The sequence below is a fragment of the Eurypyga helias genome, unplaced genomic scaffold, assembly GCF_000690775.1.
Source record: "Eurypyga helias isolate BGI_N326 unplaced genomic scaffold, ASM69077v1 scaffold50277, whole genome shotgun sequence".
Classification (NCBI taxonomy): domain Eukaryota; kingdom Metazoa; phylum Chordata; class Aves; order Eurypygiformes; family Eurypygidae; genus Eurypyga; species Eurypyga helias.
Genome location: NW_010264625.1, coordinates 921 through 26,134, shown reverse-complemented (window position 1 = coordinate 26,134; position 25,214 = coordinate 921). Strand labels below are relative to the sequence as shown.

Here is a 25,214-nt window from a genome sequence, read left to right as displayed (position 1 = left end):
CAGTAGCCACACTTGAAAGGCCTGTCGCTGGAGTGCGTAACTACGTGGTTCCTCAGCTCGGAAGGTTGGGAGAAAGACTGGGAACAATGGCCACACTGGTAGGGTCTGCAATGGGAAAGAGAAATGCCACGACATCAGTGTTTTCTATCGACATGAGCGGGAAACCCTGTGGGCAGGAACATCTATCTGCACTTCCCAGTAATTCCCAAAGAAAACTGTGGGTTCACCTCTCTAGAACTTTCTTGGGGAACACATATACCCAAAGCTTCATGGCTGCTTTAGAAAACATGAAATGTTTGTGCAGGAATTGACTAGGAGTCGACAGGTATGCTGCCCCACTAAACATAATTCAGCAAGCTAGCGAGCCTGCACTACATAGCATATGCCTGCCCTACTTGTCTCAAACTCAGCGTGGTACTCCTTAGTCCTAAAAAACTCCTCACACATCGGAGCTAAGAGATTCATTAAATCCTCTGCCTGTTGGCGCCTACATACAAATGCATCCCTGATTGTTATACCTATATCCTAGGTGGGTTCTGTGATGGTTCATGATTAAATTCTTCATATTGCTTTGGAGGAATTTTTTGAGATCACCTTTTTCAATGAGAGACATTGGAACACCACGTTGCAATTACCTTTTTATTTTCTTATTGCTAATGAATATATTTCCATTTAATTAACATGCTTCTCCCATCCAAACTGAAAATTACTTTTTTTGTGATCATGACATGAAACCTAGAACTTCAGTTTTCAACACCACAGTTTGTTAAAAAACAAACATAACAAACAAACAAAGCTGACTGATATGTTACAAGTTCAAAATCATAACAAACAGACTGCAAACATTGGAAGAAAAGGATACAAGACAGCAAGGTGAGACAGGACTGCTGAAACGCAAATACCATTGCTAACTAAATAAAATGTGAAGAAACAATGTCTATATATTTGTTTAGTGAAAGTGATTTAATGTCAGCATCCTACAGGGTTTTTTCCTTTTCATATTTGATTTAAGTTGGTGAGAGAGTCCTACTTCCTCATCAGACTTTTTGTTAAGAAAATTAAGAATTTTTCTAGAGGGATATTAATGATTTTCACTCTGCACAACATTTTAAGGCACAGCTCTTGATGTGCATTTCTAGAGCCAATGGCCAACACCAACTTAATTGCTCTCTCTTTAATAAATGTGTATCTTTAAATGGCTAGAAACCAAAACTAAAGGGAAGAAGACAATGGTGACCAAGCATGTACAATTCAATTAAGTGCAAAATAAAGTGAACTATCTCATTTGTCAAGTGAACTGCTTAATTGTGGCTACTTGCATCACTGAACACAAATACTATTATTTTACAGTGCTTCAGAGCACTGAACCCTGATTGTAGAATTTTTTAGCTTGATTAATAGCTCAGTATTGGTCAATAACTCAATAGCTTACAATTTTAATTACTTACATTTGAAAATCTAACTGCTCTCCAAGAAGTTTGAAAAAAATATTTAAAAGCTGTAGAAAGTTTACTTAACCTAAATGATGCAGCCCTTAAAAAATACATGAACATATGTAAAATAATATTTAAAAAAAAAAAAGAGTACTAAATATCTGTTTCTCTTATCGGAAGACAAGTAGTAGCATGGCCAGTGTTCTCTTTTCTTGAAGGGCACTGTTAATTTGCACTGAAAATATTTATCAAATTTGACACGAAAATTCAAGTGCTGGCAAAACAAAGATGATATGTGAATGCAGACTTATTTGTTTGGGTATTTTCAATTCAAACACTTTTAAGAAATAAAAACACATTAAGATATTCTGTATCCAAGAAACATTGATTTTTTAATAGTGAAAGGGACCATTAACATCTATTAGCCTCTGGTTATCTATTTTTAACAGCTACCACAATAAATGATACAACACTACATAAAACCAATTAATCTTTTATTTTTTAAACGCTCAATGTGATTAATTCCATACAGTGAAAAGTCACTCTGTAACTTGTCTGTAAATAGTCAAAATTCCAAACCAGTTAGGACTGAACATTGTGATGCCAAGTAAACTGCTTTTACCCCCTACATTGGCTCAGAACAAATTTCTTGTTTACAAAGTATATTAATGTATGTACTCAGAATACATTTCACTGGCTGATGCTCAAGAAAAAGAGCCCTTTAAAAAATCACATATTATTAGATCACTTTGACTATTTTTTTTCCATTCATCCTTATCTTGGGAAAACAACTATTAAAGAAATTTCCCTCCTATTTACAGAGGATGCGTTACTCCAGTTTACACACAGGAGATTCTGATTAATACTAAAATGGGGAGAATAAATAATTTTTTTTCGAACTATCTACATGGCACACATTAAATAAAGCTCACATGAAGAAGAAAGCCTATAAATGCATTGAAATACTATAACGATTTAAAAATGCTGTATCTAATTTGCACAATTTCAGATTCAAATATGCCAAATTCTGACAACTTTAGGATATTACTATTTCTTCCAAGACAAAAAAAAAAAAAAGGCAATGCAATAATATAAAAGTTATCATTTTGTTCTCTGGTAACCATTTTACTGTGCTCAGAAATTTTCTTGGCAGAAAATAAAATCAATATGTTGTTGTTTTAAAAAAATGAAAGTGGTGCAGAAGGACTGAACATGAGCAATCCTCGGTTCAGCGAGTACATTGACATGGGCTGAGCAGGCCTGTCTTTGTTGTAGCAGTTATGTCTTCTGCCATCACTTTGGTCTGCGCTGGGACAATTAATTGAGATGGTGACCTCTTTATAGCAGAGCTATGCAGACACAAGGAAGAGGGACATAGTGACAAAATCGGTGGTCTTCATAGGCTGAATTTTCAAACATGTGCTGCTAGACTGAATTCAGTCCCAGAGCAGAAAAACCCATTTCCACTGGAATAACCAAGAACATACTGTACCTTCTTGAGCTTCAAGGTATCCAGGAGAATGTAAGCATAGCTGTGCCACAGCACGGATGAGTGTTGATGTTTCAGAAAATTATTGTTTGAGCAAAATGGATGTCAGTCACTTCATATGTGAAAGGCCGTAGAACTAAAATACTCCTCTGCAGATGCACAGAGAGATTTGCCAGCATGAAAGTAATCAGTCTGATGAAACAGATGTACCAGGGCCACAAAGTACATGCTGATTATCTGAAGAAATATATTTTTCTATAAAAATTTGTTCTCCAGCTATCACATGCCAGAAACAACATAATTTTGAATGTCTCCATCATGGCATTTTCTAAAAAGGATCTTGTAGGCTCTTCCAGATGTAAATCAAGCCTGATCAAAATCTTCTCATATAGTATTTTTGTTACATTTAAGAACAGCCAAACTGATGTATATCAGTGTGCAGATGAGAATGATGTGCTGACAGCCATCTAAAGTATTTCTGATGTTTTTCATTAAACACCTAGCTACACATTTTTCTAGTTCTCTGTCTTCCTCTCTGAGCTTAAAGAAGGGAAATCTACTTACCTAGAAGCAAATTCTCCTGTTAGAAAAATTACACTATTGTGATTAACCGCATGTGCCATCAATCAGCTCTGTACGTTTACTAACATGTAGAGTCTACCAGTTTTTTTCTAGAGACCTTAATTTTACAGTTCTTGAATATAATGGCCTGCTATAAGAACACAGGTCATTTAAAGTGAAATTCAGGAGGGAGTAACTGTAATATAATACAGGTTTTGTAGTTACTTAAATTTTGAGCTTTTCCAAGTTTTTAAAGTTACATTCAAAATGAAACCAGTCAAGAATACTTTCTGCTCTCTAATTTAGACAAGCTCTTGAATTATTTTGCTGTTTGGTGATGTCTTCTCCCATCTTACAATTTTCTCACTTTTGTAGCTGATTTTTTTTTCTAGGTGAAACTAAATCCTGTATAGGATCAGTACAAAACCCATGTTTTCCTGTGGGGCTTATTGAACATCACCAAAGCTCACGCTTTGTGCAGAGGATGGGGATCCCTTAACACGCTTCGGGCATGTTAAGGGATAACAATGGAAAAACCCCTATCTTTGCAGCTGGAATAGCTTCTGCCAGACAAATGTACATTTAGTTTGATTATTATAATCAATCAATTTATTATTATAATCAATCAATACAAACAATCGATCAAAATCTTATAATTATTTTCCACTGAATTTTCAAATTCTGTCCTTTATGGTGAACAGGTTTCTCATGGGGCCTCTTCAGAAGTGAATTTACTATTTTCAAGGGGTAGGTGGAATCCCAGCACAATCCACTGAAGAGGAATTTCTTGCATTGGTGAGTTCCTGAATACCTGAAACTTTATCATTGAAACACTGTCAGATCGGGGAGACACATTAAATAGCTGACCTAGTGGTACCTTCTAAAACCAGCATGGCTGAGTACAATAATATCATTTCAGTAAACAAGAATTGTGAGGGCCAGATAACACCCACAGTCTATCAGCCATGGACACAAAGAGTGGGTTTTCCCTCAAGTTATCAGCTTAAATATATGGCTATCAATGAGAATATGTGTCACACAGATGTACATATTGTGTATAAAAATGTGCCACAGACAGGTCTTGGGAACTGCAGACATGCGCCTTCCCTCAGCACCAATGCATCCTGAATCTGGTGATCGTAGTGAGAAAGAAGAAAGATGACATTAAAAGTGACTGTGTCACTATCAGAAAAGTGGTTGCTGTTATAAAAAGAATTAAAATATTGCTCTAATATTGCTTCACTGTGAGCAAAGACTTTTGGTTACCCCCTCCTGCAGCTCCCCCCAGGTAGGAGGGGAGAAAAATGAGAAAATAGATTTCTGACTCGTGCTTCAAGAAATAGCTGCTCAAACTGCTTGTCTGGAGAAGACTTTAAAAAAGTCCCAAAGTCTCAGAAAGTCCCAGAATTCAGATCTTGATGAGTTTAAATCTTCACCTCCCACACCCACTTCAACCCCAATTACCATTAAGTTCAAAGAGAAGGTCTACAGTAAATAACAAGCTAAGAAAAAATAGGTGGAAAGGGAGAAGTGAATTATAAATAAACCAGTAAATAATTTAAAGTTAGATGTAATTTAAATTAAAATCCTAATCTTAATCTAAAACAACAAACAGATTATTTTAATAATTCTCCCTATTTTAGATTAATCTTTTTTTAAAAATTATCTTTATTTATGAAATCATCTGTCTGTTATACAGGACAATTTCTTCCTTACTGCTTAATGGAATTCAGTATATTTTGGCCTTTTTTAATATCTGTTCTTCTTCAGATGTTTTCTGAATCTAAGTGGTTTTAAAGTAAGTGATTTCTTTTTTGGAATCTCTCAAGACCCAAATACTCAGCTTTTCTCAAATTTCAGCCCATGAATTTGACTCCGCTATAGATTCAAAGATGTTTTCCCTGCACCTCGTGCTGTAGACAATCACTGCTGTTGAAAAACAAATACAAAGCCAGAATAGATAGTCTGAAGTCATTTCCTAGAGAAGACAGGCCCTGCTGCTTCAGTCACATCAAAGATACAGTGGCTGGTGTCCTCACTAATTGCTGACAATAAATGGGGAGCTGTTTATCAGCTGGGGTGGTGCTGCAGATACCGTTGAGAAAACACAAACCAGAGACTCGCACCCGGTACTTCAGGCTGGCAAGCAGGTATTCTTTCACACAAATTTTACCCTATTTTCTTGTCTCAGGGAAATTTTGTACAACACTTCAGGAATTTTTCATCTGGAGAAACAAAGTATTTTTAAGAAACCGAAGACAACTCTTTTCCAGCCACTAAATAGCTATCCTGCTACCTGCTAAAAGACAGAAAGGTGCATGTGACGTCAGCTCAGCCTGTAATGGTTTTTAAGCAGTGACATGAAACCCCAATCCTAGGACGGTTATGACCTGCAGTAACCGTTATTCTGGTAATTTCAAACTCTGAATGAATTGCAGTGAGCTTGAACAGATTCATGTGACTGACGTCCCACATAATGCTCTAAAGACCTCTTGGGGAATGCACAGCATCAAAAGTTATGTTGATGGCACACCTCATGGGAAGAAAGAAGGCGTTACAAAAGTATCCTCCAAGATTGTGCAGGAGTCTGCACAATTTATTACATGAAAACATGGAGATGTAACCCACTTCTCATGACAGAGGGAACACAGGTGTCACAGAACAGAGCACAGTAGTGTTCAGTATACATGTGACAGATTCGCCCTATTGCATATTGCAGCCTCACTTCAGTTTTGTCTTCTCTATGTCACACAAGAAAAAAAGTTTCTTAAGAACAGGATTCACAAAATGCAACAAGCCAAAGAGGAAATCACCTAAATTAGCCAGTATCAATACTGAGGAAAAGGCATTACCTGTTATGTTTCAAATCTTCCTGAAAGTTTCTGGGATTCAACACTCACAGTCTTTACTTACCTCTTCTCCACACCAATTCCCCCCAAACCTGCTGAGTCCTTTCTCTATTTACCCTTTACTCTTTGCTCGTGGGGAAGCCAAATTGCCTTCTGATCAGGTGGTTTTCCTACTATGCTGTCGCATATTCTGAGCTAAAAACGCTCAACGCTTTCTTGCTGAAACTGTTCTGCATGCGCAAATGGGGTAGGCTCAGGAGAGACAGAACAGTAACGTGTCATGAATCACTGACCCACCAACGAAGGTGTTCACGGGGGGAAGACTTAAACCCCATCTTGTGTTTCAGGCAATATTTAATGCAAGATACTTAAGAGAAAATAAATAAAGGTAAATAAATAAATAAAGATAAATATATAAGTAAATATGTGCAGATAAAAATTAATAATGAAATCTCTAACACCCAAAATGACAGACCTAATTGTGGGATATACTTATGCTCATTTTATCTCTCTGGCAAGACGAATATTTAACTATCCCTTAGAGTGCAGAACACCCCCCCATTAGGGAAAACTCTTTTTGCATTAACTATTATCTACAGCTTGGTTCTTTATAAAGGAAGACACAGGTTCATGTGAAGGAAAGGATGAAATCTAGGGTGTCACACCTGGTTGGATGGATCAGTGAGAAATCATTTAGGGGAGCTTCAGTGCATACCTCTTCCAGACCTGCTGATGCAGCATTTTATACTTCACAGTATGCTTAGGATGCTTCAATAGTGGAAACAAAAAAGTCCATGAAGCTTAGGAAACCAGACCTTTTGGGTCCTATAATATATATTGTGGCACACAATACTGCCAGATGTGTCCTACAGCTTCCTTAGCACAGCATTTGTTTCTATTAAGGCCAGCATAAAATTCAGAAAATTTCAACAGGGCTATTTTGCATTCACAATATTATCAACTCTTTAAATTCTATTAAGATCTGCATGGAATCTAGGTTGTCCCTAGCATGTTTGACATTTCTGCCTGGAAAACTGTATTTGTGCTCCAGTATCTCCACACCCACAGAGTCACACAAGAATATGTGTACATGTAGATAACCTCGTACACAAAGAGACATAGACATGCATACAAACACACACACTGACTCCCTGTTGACTATTTTTGGTAGTGTTTTGGTTAAATGCAATTCACAACTAAATGCTGTTTTTAGAAAAACCTTCCAGGGATTCAACTGTTCTGCTCAAGCCTTCTTCATAGCTGAAGAAGAGACAAAACATGGACAGCCTTTTTTATTGAATTAATTTGATTTTTGTCTTTTGTCCTGCCAGCTATCAAAATTGTCAAATAAACCAGCTTTGATTCATAAATAATGGTTCCATTATATTTACTGTGCCACCGGTCAGAGTACCTGAAATTTTAATTCACTTGTTCAGCTAAATTTCATCCTCAGTTCACGGCCATAAAATTCTGTATTGACAAACTTTCAAACCAACTTTGACTCTGAGGTATCTAGTCAACATTTTTCTTCTGTGTGGATATTAGTTTATTGAATAAGTGGCATCTGTTTTCCTCCACATCACTAGTGGAGTAGGTATTTCCTTTTGACAGCTTTGCACGATTTATGGGTTTGCATGCTCTGAAGAAAAATAGTACTAAGCAAAAAATTCCAATTCATTACCTCTTAGTACTTAATTAAGTTCATACACATTGCACACTATAGGTGAACCCTGAAATGACTGTGACAGCCACTGAGCAGCAAGTTAGATTATCTTTGGAAGACAGAGAGACTTTTAATTATCTTGACCTCATTTTTCCATCTATGATATTCATAAATTTTCCTTCTATTTTGTTGCCTCCATCAGATGTACCAAACCATTCTGAAAACGAGATTATATCCTTAGCTATTTCCTTTTATCTGCACATTTAGGCACCAAATGTTTTTACAAATAGTGAAGTCAAGCAATGCTTTTTTATCGGCTTACTTCACACAGCTGCAGATGAATTATGTCGTACAGGCTCCTGCTAATAATGGTTTGGTTTTGGAAATGATAACAGCTTGATAAAAGAAGAAAGCAGTGGATCTGGCCACAGTAGATACAGAAATAAAGAGAGCCTGGGCTTTACCTGTCAGGGTTCTGTGTACACACATGCATCTGTAAGAGGATCCGCTGGGTGAAAGTCTTAAAGCATTGCCCACATTTCCAAAGATGCCAGTCACTGAACTCAGAATTTAGTTGGCTTGTTGAAGTTGGGCTTGCAAGAACTCGTTGGTTTTTGACACTGATCTGGTTAAATCCTGACTCGATGGACCCAGACTTATCCAGGAGAGAAAAATTTCTGCTACACGGAGTCTGTGGAAATACTATGGATCGCTGTGGAGTGGCAGGGGATAGTTTGCTACTTTTATTAAATGGCTGTAGGGTGTCTTGTCTGGACATGGCCTCCATTACAGTCGAAGGGACATTCACTGGGAGAAAACAAGAAAAGTAAATAAGATCCTTTTTATGCCTTTTTAAAACTAATACAGTGTTGGGAGACACCAAAAAATACCAATATCCATTTTCTTGACACTAGAATTAAACAACTTTAACAATGCACAAAAAAATGGGCTTGAATGAGACAGTGATCTGAATGGATGATGCTGATTCTGTGACACTGAAATGAAAACTCATGCACAGGGGTGTCTGAGACTGAAAGGACTCAGAGAAGCTTGACTGTGATATGCATTTATTGCACAATGGGATTGCCATCTAAAAGAAAATGCTGCTGGGCTTGTGATACCCTGACTCTGCATGTTGCAGGCAGCGTGTCCAATTGCTATATCACAGACAAGCATGAATTTTGAGAGCATGGGGGGAAAAATCCTTGCTCAGACACTCCTTGAGATACAACAGGGCTTAAATATCTACAGCAGAGATAGTTCCTTTGTCCTTTTAAAGGGCAGATACTAAGGATGTTACACTATTACATCTCACAAATAGTCAGCCAATGCAGTACAACGCCAGGGACTTCACCATGACTTGTATGATTAAGGCTCATAGCAGCTGGGTCACCATGAGACAGTGCAAAGTGTAGGCAGAGATATCTTTGTGCATCAATTTCCCACCTTCAAAATAGGAACAAAAATTGTTTCTAGTCCCATGAAGATCTAATGGTCATCAATTAACTATGGTTAATGAGGCACTCAGATATTTCAGCGACAAGCGCAGTATGCTGTTCTCACAAGGAGTTATTTAGTGCTGAATTTGGATGTTGCAGGATGAGGAAGGCAGGAGCTCAAACATATAGGAGACAGCTGAACAGCTCTCTCGTGCCTCGGGTACCATCCAGATCATGCAGTGTATGAAGCAAGGGTCCTACGGAAAAATGTGGTCAGCTAACGAAAGATTGTACCACAATGCAAAAAAGAAGAATAATTTAGGCCACTCGGGCCCAGTACATTCTCATGCTTTCTGATTTCGGCACACTCAACTTCATGAGATAATATTTTAATGGAGATTTTTAAATTAAATATGTTTATGCAAAAGTCTATGTCTACCTATGTTCACACATTTAGTTGCTGTCAGAAAGCGTTTATATGTATATATCCACATGTAAGTACACAGTACCTACTAAACAGGTGATCAGAAACTGCAACTCTGTCTAGGTAAATCATGATGATAGATTTCTAAGAGCAAATATAAGAACTAAATTTCAATTGTGAGCTGGAATCATCCAACATTACTTAATGTACAATAAATTTGTAATACAAATTGATGTTTTGTTAATACACTAAATAGTGTTTGGTAATGCCAGTTACTTCACAGAGTAATGTTCTTGCATATCTTGCATCAATCATAATGACTCAATTATTACAACATTATATGTAATTTAATTTAGTTAAGTTTAGGTTCTTCATAGGTTATCCTTTTCTAGAGTATCTGAGGACCTGGTTTCTAAATAGAGTTGCATCCACGGGGCTGTCTGTCACAGTTTTCGTACATCTCCTATGTCTCTTCAGTACAAGGAACAATTTGTGCATTTCCATTTTGCCCCGACATTCTCGTACAAGAAGCAGATCATGTTTGGTTTTTTGTTTTGGTGGGTTTTGGGGGAGTTTTGGGGGTTTTTTTAAGGGTTTTTTTAACTGTATTCTTAAAATTCAGCAGAATCAATGAGATCAGGATATTAAAGACCTAAGCAAAATAGGTAGAGTCTGTGCTGAGTGAAAGTACCCCTGTGCAGAAGATAAGCAGAAGGTGTACTCTCAGAGTTTAAGTAGTACTGAGGTTATATACCAGCCTGCAGCTGGCTCCATGCTCAGAGATTACTTTCATGTCAGTCTCTCTGTGGATGAAACTCTGGTTTCTCTCACAGCAAAATAGCAAGTGACAATATTTAGAGATTTTAGCCATAATTCTTTGCTTTTCAAATAAAGGTTTTGTAAGCTTCAGCTCATGAAAGAAAAAATAATATTTCTATATTGTACACTGCAGAGCATGAGTTTTATCAGCAAACATTACTGCCAGTAATTAAATTTCTTTTAAACTTTTCTCAAGCCCAACAGACCTGAAAACTCAAGATGAAAAAGGATGTTTATTTTTGACAGTCTAATCCCTGCTATCTTGCTGTTTTATTGCTGCATGGTTCAGTATTTAAGTTGCTATGAGACACAAGTTCATCCTAACACTGCTGTCTAAGTATCCAAGTACTTGACCAAAAAAAATCATCTTTATGTAATTAAGCATGGGCAGCCACAGGGTTACTTTAGACAAAAGTCAATCAGCCATCCATTATTTGTTTCCTCCACCATGTAGATACCCAGAGCTGCCAAATGGAAGAGAGGTCTTTGATGCAAGCTCTAATCAAGTTCCACACACAAACAGTGAAACTGAAGGGTGTGTTTGGATCACCCATTCCCGTTACAGACAAAGGTATCCAGCACTAGATTGCACTGGATCTGCGATGTAAGTTGCATGATTAATTTTGTGATGATTCCTAGCAAACTAAAAATAAACTATTGAGAAGGGGTAGAAGAATGGATGGAAATTCTATGGATGGAATTCTATGATTCTGTGATTCAAACAGGGATGGCCAGGATGGAATGGAGGTACATTGTCATTTCTGGCTGCTTACACTCAGTCTGCAGAGAAGCTGGCTTCTACCTTTAAACCACAAGGATCTCATCTCTAAAATCAGTCAGAAAAAGCTTTTCTCGACGTATTCATTGGTAATAGAATGAAGAATCACTAAAAGAGGCCTCGTGGACCTGAAATGCATTACTGTTTCGGCAAGACAGTGTCTTGTGGTAGGTCTAATAACAATGGAGAGGGCCAAGGAAATCAGTTAAGAGTAGATTAGGAATGAATCACTTCTAAGAAAGAGTGATTCTATGCACTACCAAGCTGTGTGGAGCTGCCATGGTGGGAAATCTGCTATTTAATTGCACATACCTGCATACTTCCAAACAACTTCATTTATTTAGGTAACAATAGCGTGATTTTACACAGCCTAACTGTAGCATTTTCAGGGGTTTATTTTCTACACATCAAGCTTACCTTAAATATATAACCACTTGCATTTAATATGTCTCAAAATACTCTAGGAATATGGCTGATTAGGTATGAAACAGGCATTCTGGCTTACACAGGTAGAAATGCAAGGAAGAACTTACAATTTTCATCTTGTGCAATGCACTGGAGAGGGATTCCAAAGAAAGATGTGTAGCTGTCATTGTACCACACCAACAGTTCGGTGCCCCTGGGGATATCTATACAAGCCCGGTAGAATATATTTGACCTAATCAAGAGAAAAAGAAATAAATGCCTAATTTAGAAATAGAGTATTCTTCTCTTATCATACACAGTATCACAGTAGAAATTCATTGTTTTGTAAGCATTTCTGCAAATAACTAAATTAATAACTTGCTGATAATTTTAAAACCAAATCTATCATTAGGGAACGACTTTGTTCCTGTAGCACAGGGTAACAAAGAGCTTACAGGTACTTTGTACCTAGCATATTTTAAACACTAAGGTTTTACAAGCACCAAGATTTCATGAAAAGACAAGTATTTTCTTGCAATGTCCCATTTAAAGTGATTTATAGAAATGCTACATTTTGCTCACACAGTACAAGCATCAGAGTGGTGCACATAGTTCAGTAAATTCAGGAATTTAAACAGCTCTGCATTTGTCATCTGAGATAAAGTTAATATATTTTAGGGCTAAATAGAAAACAATTATTTCATTTGAGCAGGTTCTTTTACCAAGAGGTTTGTAGTAGTATAAAATGCCCTTTCATTACAGCAATATACTACCAAGAAGAGAGATCTTGGATTGTTGAGTACAATAGACTTTGGCTTAGGGAAATAAAAATTAGGGTTAATGTTGTAAATGTGATATCTTTTCACATTGCTCTGTGGGAAAAGACCATGGGTATTCCCAGATCACTAAACTGAGAGTTGACAAGAATAAAAGGAAAAATCCTAGAGTCTCTAGCATAAAAAAAACAGCCTTATCCTGATCTTGCACAGATGTAAATAGCTTCAGAGTGATACTTCTACAGTTAACAGATTTACATGGGGGCAAAAACTGGGTAAGATTAGAATCAGGCACAACATAAAATAAAAATGTTATCAGTTTTTAGTAGCTTTTCCCTTTGGCTCCATATAGAACGGTAAAACACACTCTCGTGAGATGGATAGAAATTCAATATATACAAGAAGAACACTCCACTCTCGCTGAAGGATTACATACCAAAATGATACAGTCAAAGTATCGAGAAATGACCATTTTTTACAACAGCTTATGTAAGGCAGAAAAACATCCATAGACCAAAAAAAAAAATGTTAGGCCTCAACTGGTTTTCTGAGTGAAGAATTGCTACAAACGTTAGCCTGAAGTTCAAGATAAAAGTGTTTAGGGTTGGTAGGCCTTAAATTTAGACTTTCTATAAAGAATTGGCTGTAGCGATGCAATTTGTTCCTTGTATAACACTGCAGACATAAGGAGAATCTTTTACCACATTTTTCATGGCAGTGAGATATGCACTTGTCAACATATTTTGTCACCGCAAAGTGGCTCTTGGCAACAGGATCATAAAGATCAATAAAAAAGTGCAGATTCTCAATATTTTACTAGCAGCTGCAAAAATTTCATTTATCTTGTTATTTTCCTCGCTTACTGCCACCCTGTCTCAGGAGGGCACTGCTAGCTAAGCAGAACGGTTTTCCTACTCTTCTATGAATACCTGACAAAAACTCTCCCCTTTGTGTCTCCCCCTTTCCTCTTCTCCCTTTCTCCCTCTCTTTCTTCCCGGAGCTGCGCATTTCGTTAATTCTTTCCACTGTTACATAAAAATGAAAATCGGAGCCACGCTATAAATTACCAGCATCCCTTAACTTGAGAAAAATTGAGTCTACTTTGTACTTCACCCTTGTAACATTTCATCTCTCAGTTTGGCTTCCCTTAACATAAACACAGCAGCCCGGCAAATGAATGTGCTAAAACCAAATGACACACTTTGCCGCTGAAAGAGCAGAACTGTTTTTGAGCAATGGGTGGTCTGTGAGGCTTGGAGTAGGCAGGGAAAAAAAAAGTGTAAGCATACACCGTCCCTTACAAGCGTGCAGAGCTTCCAAAACTCGCAGAAATCTCTGCATGCTGAAGTACATCAAAGGGATTTTTCTCTTTTCGGATAATATTTCCTTTGCTGACATGTATTTAGTATTGTGGTTGGATGACTCATAAAGATAGCTTCATGGCGTCCCAACGCAGTTGAAGCAGAACACATGCCAACAAACATTATTGTCAGCCTCAAAATAAAAACAAAACGTTCATCTAAGGGTCAATCAATCAAGAGCACTTTGAAGAAAATTCCATTTAGATATTACAAATCATAACAGAATGAATTTAAACCAGCTGACTTTCTGTGAGGAGGACGTCCATGTACAATAAAAATTAGGCTGGTTTTTCAGTGTCCAACTTTTCTATTTTCTTACACTTGGATGCAGTCACTGGTGATGGATGCCAGTTTTTTAAATTGTGTTTTTGTAGTTCATTTTATAAAGATCTGAAGTAATCGAAAACAGATCAACAGAGGGAACTCTAAGCAAAAACTCCATCATGAAAGGAGAGTTGTAAAATCCACTTAATATTGACAGATGTGTAATGACTTTCTCATGCTCACTTTTCATTTAGGTTTGTCATCTATATATATGTATGCACATTTTTTTTTCTTATTTATATAGATATGTGTGTGCACTCACCACCACACTGAGAAATAGTTCACAAGATACCTACAAAAATACTCTTTCATCACAGCAATCTTTATTCATTATCCAGTGTGTTTATTTAAAATCCGATGGGATTTTAGCTATAGATATCAGATATTTAAGGGTATAATAAAAGATTTGTAATGTATAAATAGGATCGTTATTTTTTTAACTGCAGCATTATTTAGTTAACTGGCCAGAGAATAAAAAAGCTGAAAATGCAATTGAACAATTTTATCATTGTTAAATTGGAACCCTATGGGATAATCAAACTTCATATATATTTCATTTTAGCTTGCTTTTGTATGTTTTATTTTTAATTTTAAAGGTACTTTAAATAAGTTTACAATTGTTCCTAAAGAAAAAAAAACTCCGCTCTAAAGCAACTAGCAAAAAATCAGGATTGCTCACTGCGACTGGCAAGCCCGGGGCATTCTTTGATGTGCTTCCTACCACTTTTAATAAGGCCAAGCAGTTGCTTCTGATTCTGAGGCAAAAGGTTTGTTTATAGCTGAGATCATGTATTTATGTAATGCGTTGTCAGGGTTTTCTGGATCTGTATGCGCGTACAAAGTGAGATGCACCATAGTTTCTTTACATTTTTCTTCGCATTTTGACCTTCTCTAGCCGGCGATGTAGGAGGCACAAGCACTAGCAACCTTGGCTAGCAGGTGCACTCCACAGACAAGCTTTAGGTGTACACGTGTCTCATGACTGAGCCTTCAGGTTCAAAATTCCTCTCCTGATATCCTTCCCCGTCCTTTAACACATCCAACTTTATTAAGATTTCTTGTCTTGTCTTGCTTCTGACCAGACCGTTTGCACACGTGCAGAGGGCTCCCATCCTCACCACGCTCTGCAGCTTTTGCATTGCCCTGAATGAGCACATTCACAGAAGTCCTGCTACGGTCTTTGCAATCAAAGGCTGTGACAGTTACAGTCTGATTTTTCACCAAAAAAAAAAAAAAATTCCATTGTGTTGCATTGAGTAAATCAAAACGTACTTTACCTGTACTGAACCACTGTTAAGTTCTGTTCCCCGCAGTGCCTTGCACATCGAATATACCTCATCCAGCTTGACTTACTGGGTTCTCCACCATCAATAAAGTGCTGCAGTGTCCCATCTTGGTCATATATCTGGGGGAGATGTCACAAGGTCAAGTAGTTAGAACAAATCATCAGCAATCATTTTCACTGCTTTGCCGGTGTCTCTCTGTGCCTCTTCCAGGAATTTATTGCCATGAGATTTGTCACTGCGTACTGATGCTCTTAGAAATATACATGGAACAGCACAAAAGTATTTTGGGGGATGCAAGTTTATCATGTTTCTTTTATCAAGCCAATCTTTTTGTATTAAACATATTTGTGGTGTCTCAAAGATGTGACTATGTTTCCCAAAGAATATTTAACCTATTTTGACAGGCTGGCCTTAAATAATGAACTGCCAGATAAACAAGAAAATCTGGATGTAAAGCCTGCATTGAACTGGCTGGAACATCTGAGCAAGGGGCAGCAGTAATCCTTAAACAAGTATCCCTTCCTTCACATCTCAGTTGCAGCAAGAGCATGTACTTCAGCAACCTCACATGATACATTAGGGAGTTGTAGGATTCATAATACCAAAACAAATGAGACTGGAAGGATAAAGAGAGTTGAAGATGCCTTCAGAAACTCCCTTGAGACATATAATTTTTTGAAGTAGTAAATGAGAAACCAGTCCTGAGAGAAACATGGTTTTCCTAAACATGACATCCCTGCTAAGGACATGAGAGCCAGTTGCAGTAATTTTAAAAAAAGACAGTATTATGTCTCTTCAGCACTGGATGCTCCCTCTGAAACCGAAGAATAAAACTGTTCAGGAGGCTCTGAAATGGAAAGATACATGTTTCATGCCCACCTGCCCTTCTGACTGCTTAAAAAATATTATCTAGTAAGTGCTAATCCTAGTAAAAGCACATGGTTTCATAAGATTTTTACCTATCACACAAATAAACTTCTTGTTAAACTTCAGAACTGCATATGAACATTAGGTGCTTATGTGAAGCAAACCTTCAGATCTTCTGCCCCTTCACAGACACCATTTGCTTTAATAATCCTACCCCAGAAATTATATTCCTTTTGAAATTTTATGAGCTTAAATTGATATCTTCTTGAAAGTTCTGATTTTGTTAATTAAAGAGGAAGCACATTTTTTACACTGAACACTTCCAGAGCAAGAAAATCAAGTGTTGTATTTCTATCTCAATATCAAAAGAACAATCTCAGAAATTATGTGCCTATATTCAATATTTATTAGAAGTGTGTTTCCTACAATGCACACAAAACCACACAGGAATCAGCATTAAGTTACTAGCTCAACCACAAGAGTCTCAAATTCAGGACACAGCCTTGGATTTGCTTTTGGCCAATAGGGACTGGGAGTAATCAGGGGCAATATAACCTTTGTTAGATCATGAGAGACAGGGAAAGTGTCTACAGAGATCCTTTGCTTTTGCTCCCGTGTGCCTGTGATAAGGACCAGGTGGAACCTGGCCAGATGCTCCTGGGTTGGAGAAGCAAGATGCTACCCCAAACCCAGCACCGAATGGTGGAATAAAGTCAGAAATCAGGAGTCTTCAGGGACAAACAAATACTCCAATACCAGGGATTTAATTTATTTTTTGTATATGGTCGCTTGTTGATTATCAGCAAGGACCTATTCTTCTGTAAACATGTTAGTGTGTGTTGAATATATGAGCAAAATATGCTAAACAATAAAAATCTGTAATGTAAATTGAAAAATTTTACAGGAAATCAGCCTACAAAAAGGAAGAGAAGGAAAAATTAATGACTAACAGTGCTTGGCTGGAACCATTTTGGCAATATCTGTCCAAACACTCTCAGCACAGTGTTTATTATCTATCCATTTACATGGTGCTTACTAATGTAACAATATATGGCTTAACATGAGGCAGAAACAATTCCCACAAATAAAGACCTGGTAGCTTCATGATCCCCGGAATGATATGAAACAGGAAACACAAAGACGACTGCCATAATTGGTACTGACAGCCATATCTGGACACACAGGGACCTACTCAGAATTTTGTGAGCATGCACTTTGACGAGCTAACGTGAGAAATTAAAGCCTGCTGTGAAAATGCAGGACTGGAGCTTTCACAGTCCTTGGCCTGGAGTAGGAAGGACGGCTCTACAAGCAAGACTAAATATTTTCAAATGCTTTATTCTTGCAGAGTACTGACAAATCAGTGACACCGTGCTGTCCTTCCCTAGGAGTGTACTACTGACATTGCAAATAAAGCTGCAGAGTCAGAATCTATCTGACAGCATTCTTAGCCCTGTTCTTACAGGAATGAAAACCCAGCCGTAACACGGCAAAAACCCTAACCTTGGAAGGGAAACAGCAACACTGCATTGTGTGTGTTTATTTCTCAAATTGCATTATACAGGTTAAAATCTTAATTGATAAGGTTATTATTATTCATATTATCATTGTGCACCAGTTCTCAGTCATTTTACAATTGCCTGAATCTGGAAATCACTATATGATGCCCTGAAGAAACCATAATGAGGGAGCAAACCATGACCTGCCATAACACAGGAAAAGCAAACCTGTAGCATAAGTTGTGAACCCAGACATTATAGCAAACCATATGGATATACATATTCACCTGCATCTGTATTACACATGCATATGTCCTTAAACACTCATAGAATCTATTAAAAAACTACTGCAAAATCCAGTGGTAAACTGATTTTACCGAAAATCTTTGAATACCTCACTAGACCATTGCATCCATCTAGGCTGGCATAACTTTTAACACATTGCAAAAGCCTCATGGCAAAACAAAATACGATTTCTCCAACTCCTTATTGGAAATGCATGTATTTTTTCAGTAACTCACAACAGCCCTTGATCTAAGTGGTGGAAACATCATTAGTTATTTTATTTTTCTACTTGGATTATGCTTGGAAGAGGTACCTTAACAGCTTGCCTGATCTTTTACCCCTTCAGACCCCAAGTGCTTGTCAACTATTGGTTTTGCTGACTTTTAAGGGTTTCTTTGCTTTTGCTTTAAATGTTTCAAAGCTTTAAGATTTTGGTGATACTGGCACAGACCATATTCTGAAGAGCACTGTGCTCACCTTCTCTTTTGACATGTCTTCTCTTTCTCCTTAGTAGTTCCCATATAATTAATTAACTTCTTAATAGGGTCTTGACTATTTACTTGTAATCTACTGGTATGTTGCATATCAAGAGACCAAGAATGTAAACCATATTATTATTCTACAGATTTCATCCTCTGACTTCAGAATGCAGCAGAAACAGCTTAATTTTCCAAGACAGTCTAAAGTGTAACCAACACAATTCAAGTCTTCTCTTTTCAATTTTTTATATTCCTGTCCCTACAAGCACCTGTTTATTCAGTAATCAAGACATAAGTATAGAAAGGCGTGAAGTACATGGTGAAATTTCTCAGAAGGTGCCCTCGATGTTCCTTGTGACCTACACGTGCATTCCAACTGGGAAATATGGGAAAAAGCTGGTATGGTGCCAGTGTACTGATACTGGTCAGGTTGATCTTGTAACGCATGCACATATGAACAAAATATGAAAGACTCAATCTGATGGCTTACTGATAATTATTTGGAGACTGTAGATACTGAAAATGACAATTATGTTAGCCACACATAATGGCGATAATAGTATCACTTCTAAAGCACACAGGATCTCACGTTAAGTGATGCTCTAAAATCTCTGAATGACAAGTACTAATTAAAATTAACAGGAACATCTGTCACTCTGGCCACATACCAAGTCTAGGTAGGACCATGTAAGATTTAAGCATTACAACACCTAAGGCAGAGCACTAAAGAGCCTACTGAGAACTCTCCGTTCCTTCAATACTGGCATAGTATCGCTCACTTGGATGGATGGGGGCAAATGCAATTCCAGTGCCAAAGACTGTTGTGCCAGTTTCTGGCATAGATGCCACAGAATTTTAGCATAAAGGACCCCAGATCCAATAACACAGCTACAGAGAAAGACAAGCTATGAAGCAATTAAAAACAATTTCACAGAAGAAACAGGGAGAGCAAAAATGGTTAGTTCATAGGAAATGTTTCCTCTCTATCTGTTGCTTTCCTTTGTTCTCTTTCCATGGCCTGCTAAAGAATTGTGTCTTTTGAAATTCTGCCTGAATTTATTTTTCCATTTAGTCAAATAAAAAAGGTATTAACATACAATTTAATTGACCTCTCATTTTCCTTCCAGGCAGAGGGAGAAAAGACTGGTCCTGAAAGTGGAATTTTTCTTTGCATGTATATTTGTATTGTAAAAGTAGCTAATAGAATCATTTTTTATGTCGTAAGACATCAAAAGGGATGTGAAGAAAACCACAAAACATGCAAGAATTCATTCTTACCATTGGTAGAGAATCTTGCTTTTTGCTGTTCACTGCTATTCTCATTGACATAACATGCACAAGGTCATAGGATTTTCAAATCACTCAGCATTAGCCTTCTCCCACAAGAAGTTCTACCCTTGGCTTCAGTGGGAAGAGTCAAGATAGGAAGGAGTACTTTTGATGAGTACATACATTTCATAAATCATCAGCCATGCAGTTGAAAACCATAGATGTACTCTAAACTACTGAAAATACAGAGGAAAAAAAGGTTGTAACAGTCTGATGGAACAGACTGATGTGTCAAATACGCCATTCTATGATATGGTAACATCCATAAAAATTCTGTTCTTGTAATAACCATCTATGCACCCACAAGCCACAGCAACACCGAAAGCTTCTTCTTTCACTGGCTTGGACATCAAAACTGAATAATGTCTACACTAGGAAAACCTCACTACTGTGAGACCTTGCTTTTGACATAACAACACTGCAACGTCCTCTGTAGGTGACTGTATCCTAAACAGAAGTTGAAAACAATCCCAAAAAGAGCAGTGTTTGATAAGCTTAGGTACTTAGCTGACAGTCTGCAAAAGGAGTGCAATTATGGACCCAACATTCTGGGACTGGACCTATTCTTGACATTAGAGAGCTCAGCCCTGCTTGTGTCCCTCTGTCAGAGCCATCGAGACCCACTGCCTGACACGCAGTCTGACTGATCCATCCCAGACCTCAGAGTGCCGGTTTCTTCCTAGGGCCCATAGCTCTTCAACCACTCAGGCCATGTATGTCTGTCCATTTGTTCACTTGGATGGTTGGAGAAGAAAGCCACAAAAAGGCCCAAGATTTGTGTGTCTGCTATGGCCCATTTTGGGCAGGTTTCACTATTGAAATATTTTATTATTTCCTTTGAAGGAAACATTTTTTACTTTGCAAAAGTAAAAAAAGGCATTTTTTACTTTGTATTAATCCCCTGCAATAAACTAGTAACGTAAGTAAAGTTGAATACTCGTATGCTTTGAGAGATTGAGGGAGTGTTCAGTGACATTCCTGGCAGAACAGATCTCTATGGCCATCTCAACAAAGGATGAGGAAGGTTAGTTCTTCTGTAAAGCAGAAGAAATGGCAAAAAGTCACTTTTCTGAAAAGCTCTGAGGCTTGCCCAGCTAAGCACACATTAAAATCCAGTACCTTGACTTGCCTGAGGCAGCAATTGTTGAGCAAAGTGCCAATGGGCTCTAGTGTTTATTATGACGTGTATACATTATTTATTTGTTGGCGTTTCTAATTGTGTCACACTGAAAGCAAACCGGATTGCATGCATGACTTGATAACTTTCTGATTTAGACTGGATTCTGTGTAGTACACTGGTGCCTCGCTCCCTTTGAAATCAACACGCTGCCGAAGGACCTCATTATCTTGAAGGTTTCCAACATTCAGAATAAGATGCTTTAGGAACTGAAAGACAGGAGGCAACTGACAAAATTCCCTGGATAGATTGCATTCAAGGACCATAGTTTAGGCTGAATATCAAGCTACAGTTGAGTTCATATTTGGTGATAACAACTGAAGAATTAATGCTTTTAGACTTTAAATTTCTTACATATTAGGGGCTGGGTATCTGATTTAGAGGAGAAGGGCCCTTTTAGATATACATCTTCTCCCTGTTACACACTGAATGAAAATGGTAGGAGCAACCATGCATTTAGCCATCACATCTTTGTCCTTCCATTCACTAGCTTGGTGTCCAGTCAGGCCACGCAGCAAACATTTTAGGAACAACTCTTAGTTTCTTTATATTAAAGGATATATGAAATACAATGAAACTCAGAAGCAAACTGCAATACATGGAAAAGTCTCCAAATATCGCATAACTAAAAAGAAACACAGATGTTGATAGATAATAATAACATTTTATAGTTGCATCCTTTACAAACATTGAAATACTTTGTAAATAACATACACTATCTTTTATATTAGGTGTACCGTAAACAGGAAAATTATTCTTAGCCAGTATAAAGAAATGTCTATTCATCACATTGGGATAACTCTGATGTCTAATAAATATTATTGAATCGGTAATCAACTACTCACATAAAACTGATTTGAAAAAAAAAAACAGTGGCACACATGTCAGCAAGTTCATTTTACTGTAAGTGGACAGGTTCCCTATTCATCTGTATGGACATTATTTCAGAAAGACGTTAGTTATAAATTCTTCTCATATATTTTCTTGCTGCTTGATAGGACTAACTGATTGGTTTTGCTGCTTAAAATATGCCTTCAGATTCCTTATGGACAGATACCAGTATTAAAAATAGAAATAGGCTACAGATAACATCTAGGCTTGTTGGCCCATGATGAAAAAAGAATGCTTTGTTTTTATTATTACATGTATGTGAAATAAATCTATGTCAATAACCAGTTACTTAATTCAAAGTGCTTCCATTTCTTAAATTATCGGATATTGTTTTGTTGCCACGTAGAAAATGCAACAGTTCTTTTAAAGAATGATTTTTACTTCTGAAATATTTGTATTACCTGCAAAATGGTGCTGATTTATGTATACCTTGAATCAGCTTGAAGCTTTGCACATGTTTTTAATTGCACTGAAGCATTCTGAACTGCTGTAAACTATTAACAGAATGCGAATCTGAAATAAGCGAGCAAAGAGGAAACTTCAGGAGGCCTCACTGGTTAAAATCAGACTAAATTGTCCTCCAGCATTTGCTGGAAATAGTCTCCCTGGGATGCAACACCTCTGTGAAATGCACAGAAATATATCCTGACAGCCAATGGTCTTTAACTGCTCACACTATTCAAAGCCATTTTCTACAATTAGCCATATCTGATACGGAGTGTACATCTCGTAATATCTGCTTAATGTTTCTTCTCTTTAATCTAGCAGGCATCATCTAGCAAATTTTATAAAAGAGAATACTTGCCAACTAATATTAAAAGCTATTTAGTTTTAATGTTTCTCAAAGGATTATAGCATATGAAACTATAAACATTGTTTTGAACTGTCTGTGCTAGGTGAAAGGCTTCATCTCTCACTTAGACCCCAGTCCAGCAAACACTTACGCACATGTTGTAGTCCCATTGATCTCAATGGGACTACTCGTGTGTGAAATCAAGCATCTGTGTAAGCGGCTGGGGGACTGGGGCCTTGTTCCAGAAAGTGGGGCAGGAGCAATGCCCTGCCGATTATGTGGACTTCGTTAAAGGATTTTTTTCAAGTCATGTCTCAATGGTTTGTTTTGCCACTAGCCCATGGAGGTCCTGGAACAGGGAAGAATTACACGTAACACAAACCAGTGTTACTCAACAACAGGACAAAAAGGGGGAGACACAGAGCAGAAAAACCACACATGAAGTCGGAAACTTGCACACGTGCAAACAGGTCTGTGAAGGGCCAGCAGCGCAGGACAGGTCTGTAAAGGACGTAGCATGGCCCCCTCCGTGTGTGCTTTTGCGGTCTCCTGACAGGTCGAGTGATCGGGCAGAAAAAGAGGTGGCATTCCAGTCACGGGTCATTCTGCAGTGGAGACATTTTTGCTGGGCATTGGTATCTCACCCTGCTCACCACGCTGCGCTCCCATGCAGTGCTGGTAGCAGAAGACCATGGGGAGGCCACAGACGGAAGTTATTCTCTGCAGCCTCATTTATGTGACACACAGAGCACGAAGAGAAAAAGCGTTGCCAGTCTCAGCTCGGTATCCAGAGACAGCAGGAAAAAAACAGACCAGAAAGGAAAAGGTGGTTTAAAAAGAGGGAGGAAAATGATCCAAGCTGAAATAACCCAAACAGAAGACTCTCACAACAGTTGGCTGGTAGATGCATATCCCAATACATGTATCAGAGGGGAGTTACACGAAGACTGTAAGGGCCTCACTCATCTGGGAAGCCTCATTGAACTTACTCAGTAATAAAACTTCTAAGATGAAATTCTGAGCCAGGGAATCAAGACAGTTCTGGTGATCTTTTCTGCCCCTCGTGCCTCTGAAAACATGACTGGTTCCTTTGCAAGGTAATGACAGAGGCTTGGTCTTTTTCCTGCAGTTTCTCAAAACCTTTAGATTTTGCAAAGTGAAATTAAATAGTGTGGTTTTTTAATATTTCCTCATTCTTTTACAAGCAACAAAGTATTTCAGAGGGGTCCTCTGTCATTCAGCTGAGATGTTCTTTCAGCCTACTTCCATATAGTCAATACACCCATCCACTTGGACAAAGAACTAAAATGGCAAAATAGCTAACTACAAACATAATGTGACAGAGGACCGCAGTCCAAAGCAGCACGTAAGAAACCAAGTTTTGGCAGATCGCATCGCTCGGCATCAAGCTAGGCAATGCAGCTCAAACGAGTGGGTACATAGCTCCTAAGGTGACTTACTGATAACACAGTGACCTCAGAGAAATCACTCAGGACCAAAAGGCATTCATAAATGGAAATCATTCTAAATTGTCCTGATTCTATTACATGAGAAGGAAGTAAGTTGCAAGAAGAGCAAGGACGGTATGTTGTTCACATGTGACTCGGAGTTTACCTTACTACTGACCAAGGGGAAGCTGATGGCACAAGGAGAGAAGTTTTTCAGCCCTTACTCCGGTAATTTTTGTTGAGTACATTTTCCAAGCATGGTTCCAAACTGTGTTTTCATAGTTTTATGCATGAACCTGTGTGTATGTGTGAATTAACATTTCCAGGAAGGTAGCAGATTTTAGACTTACAAATCCCAGCCTCAACACCCAGTGATACTTTCAGACATTTTCAAGTATGGCACACAGAATATATGGCACAACTATCATACTGTAAATGAAGCTCACTAGATTAAGGAATTTGTTTTCACTTTGAAGCACTTGGGGCTTCCCATTCTTTTCTTTACCTTTACATTTTTTTAAAGCTCCAACACCATATTCCCCTGGGCATTTTAAGAACAAGCTTAGAAAGGTACTTAACTTCTTAAGCTCCTAGCAACACTCTCAATCCTGTAGTAAAACTGGCAAAGATCCTTTAGCAAGTTCAACTTAAAACTGCCACTGAAGTCAATGAGACTCAAGTTCTTACTTGGACGTTTTGGAAACCAACATGTCTGTCTACTTTTTAGGCAGGTAAAAGCAGCTATAATTTGCTCTAACTTTCTAAGCAAGACTTCTTGCCTTGAGACAGGGAATTCTTCTGGTCCCGTTGTATGTGTCATTTAGAGTCTATGTTCTCAT

At 37.9% G+C, this 25,214-nt stretch overlaps 1 protein-coding gene across 1 annotated transcript in view; it reads right to left on the bottom strand.

Moving 5' to 3' along the window:
- Positions 1 to 15,726, bottom strand: part of LOC104513170 (putative histone-lysine N-methyltransferase PRDM6) — a gene marked incomplete at its 5' end in the record, with an annotated part of 22,935 nt that extends 7,209 nt beyond the window's left edge. Inside the window, 5 exon segments of the mRNA XM_010156429.1 lie at positions 1 to 2; positions 5 to 105; positions 8,460 to 8,802; positions 11,989 to 12,113; positions 15,599 to 15,726. The exon segment at positions 1 to 2 is cut by the window's left edge and continues 68 nt beyond it. Of these exon segments, the coding sequence (XP_010154731.1) occupies positions 1 to 2; positions 5 to 105; positions 8,460 to 8,802; positions 11,989 to 12,113; positions 15,599 to 15,726 (699 nt within the window).
- Between the last annotated feature and the right edge of the window lie 9,488 nt (positions 15,727 to 25,214).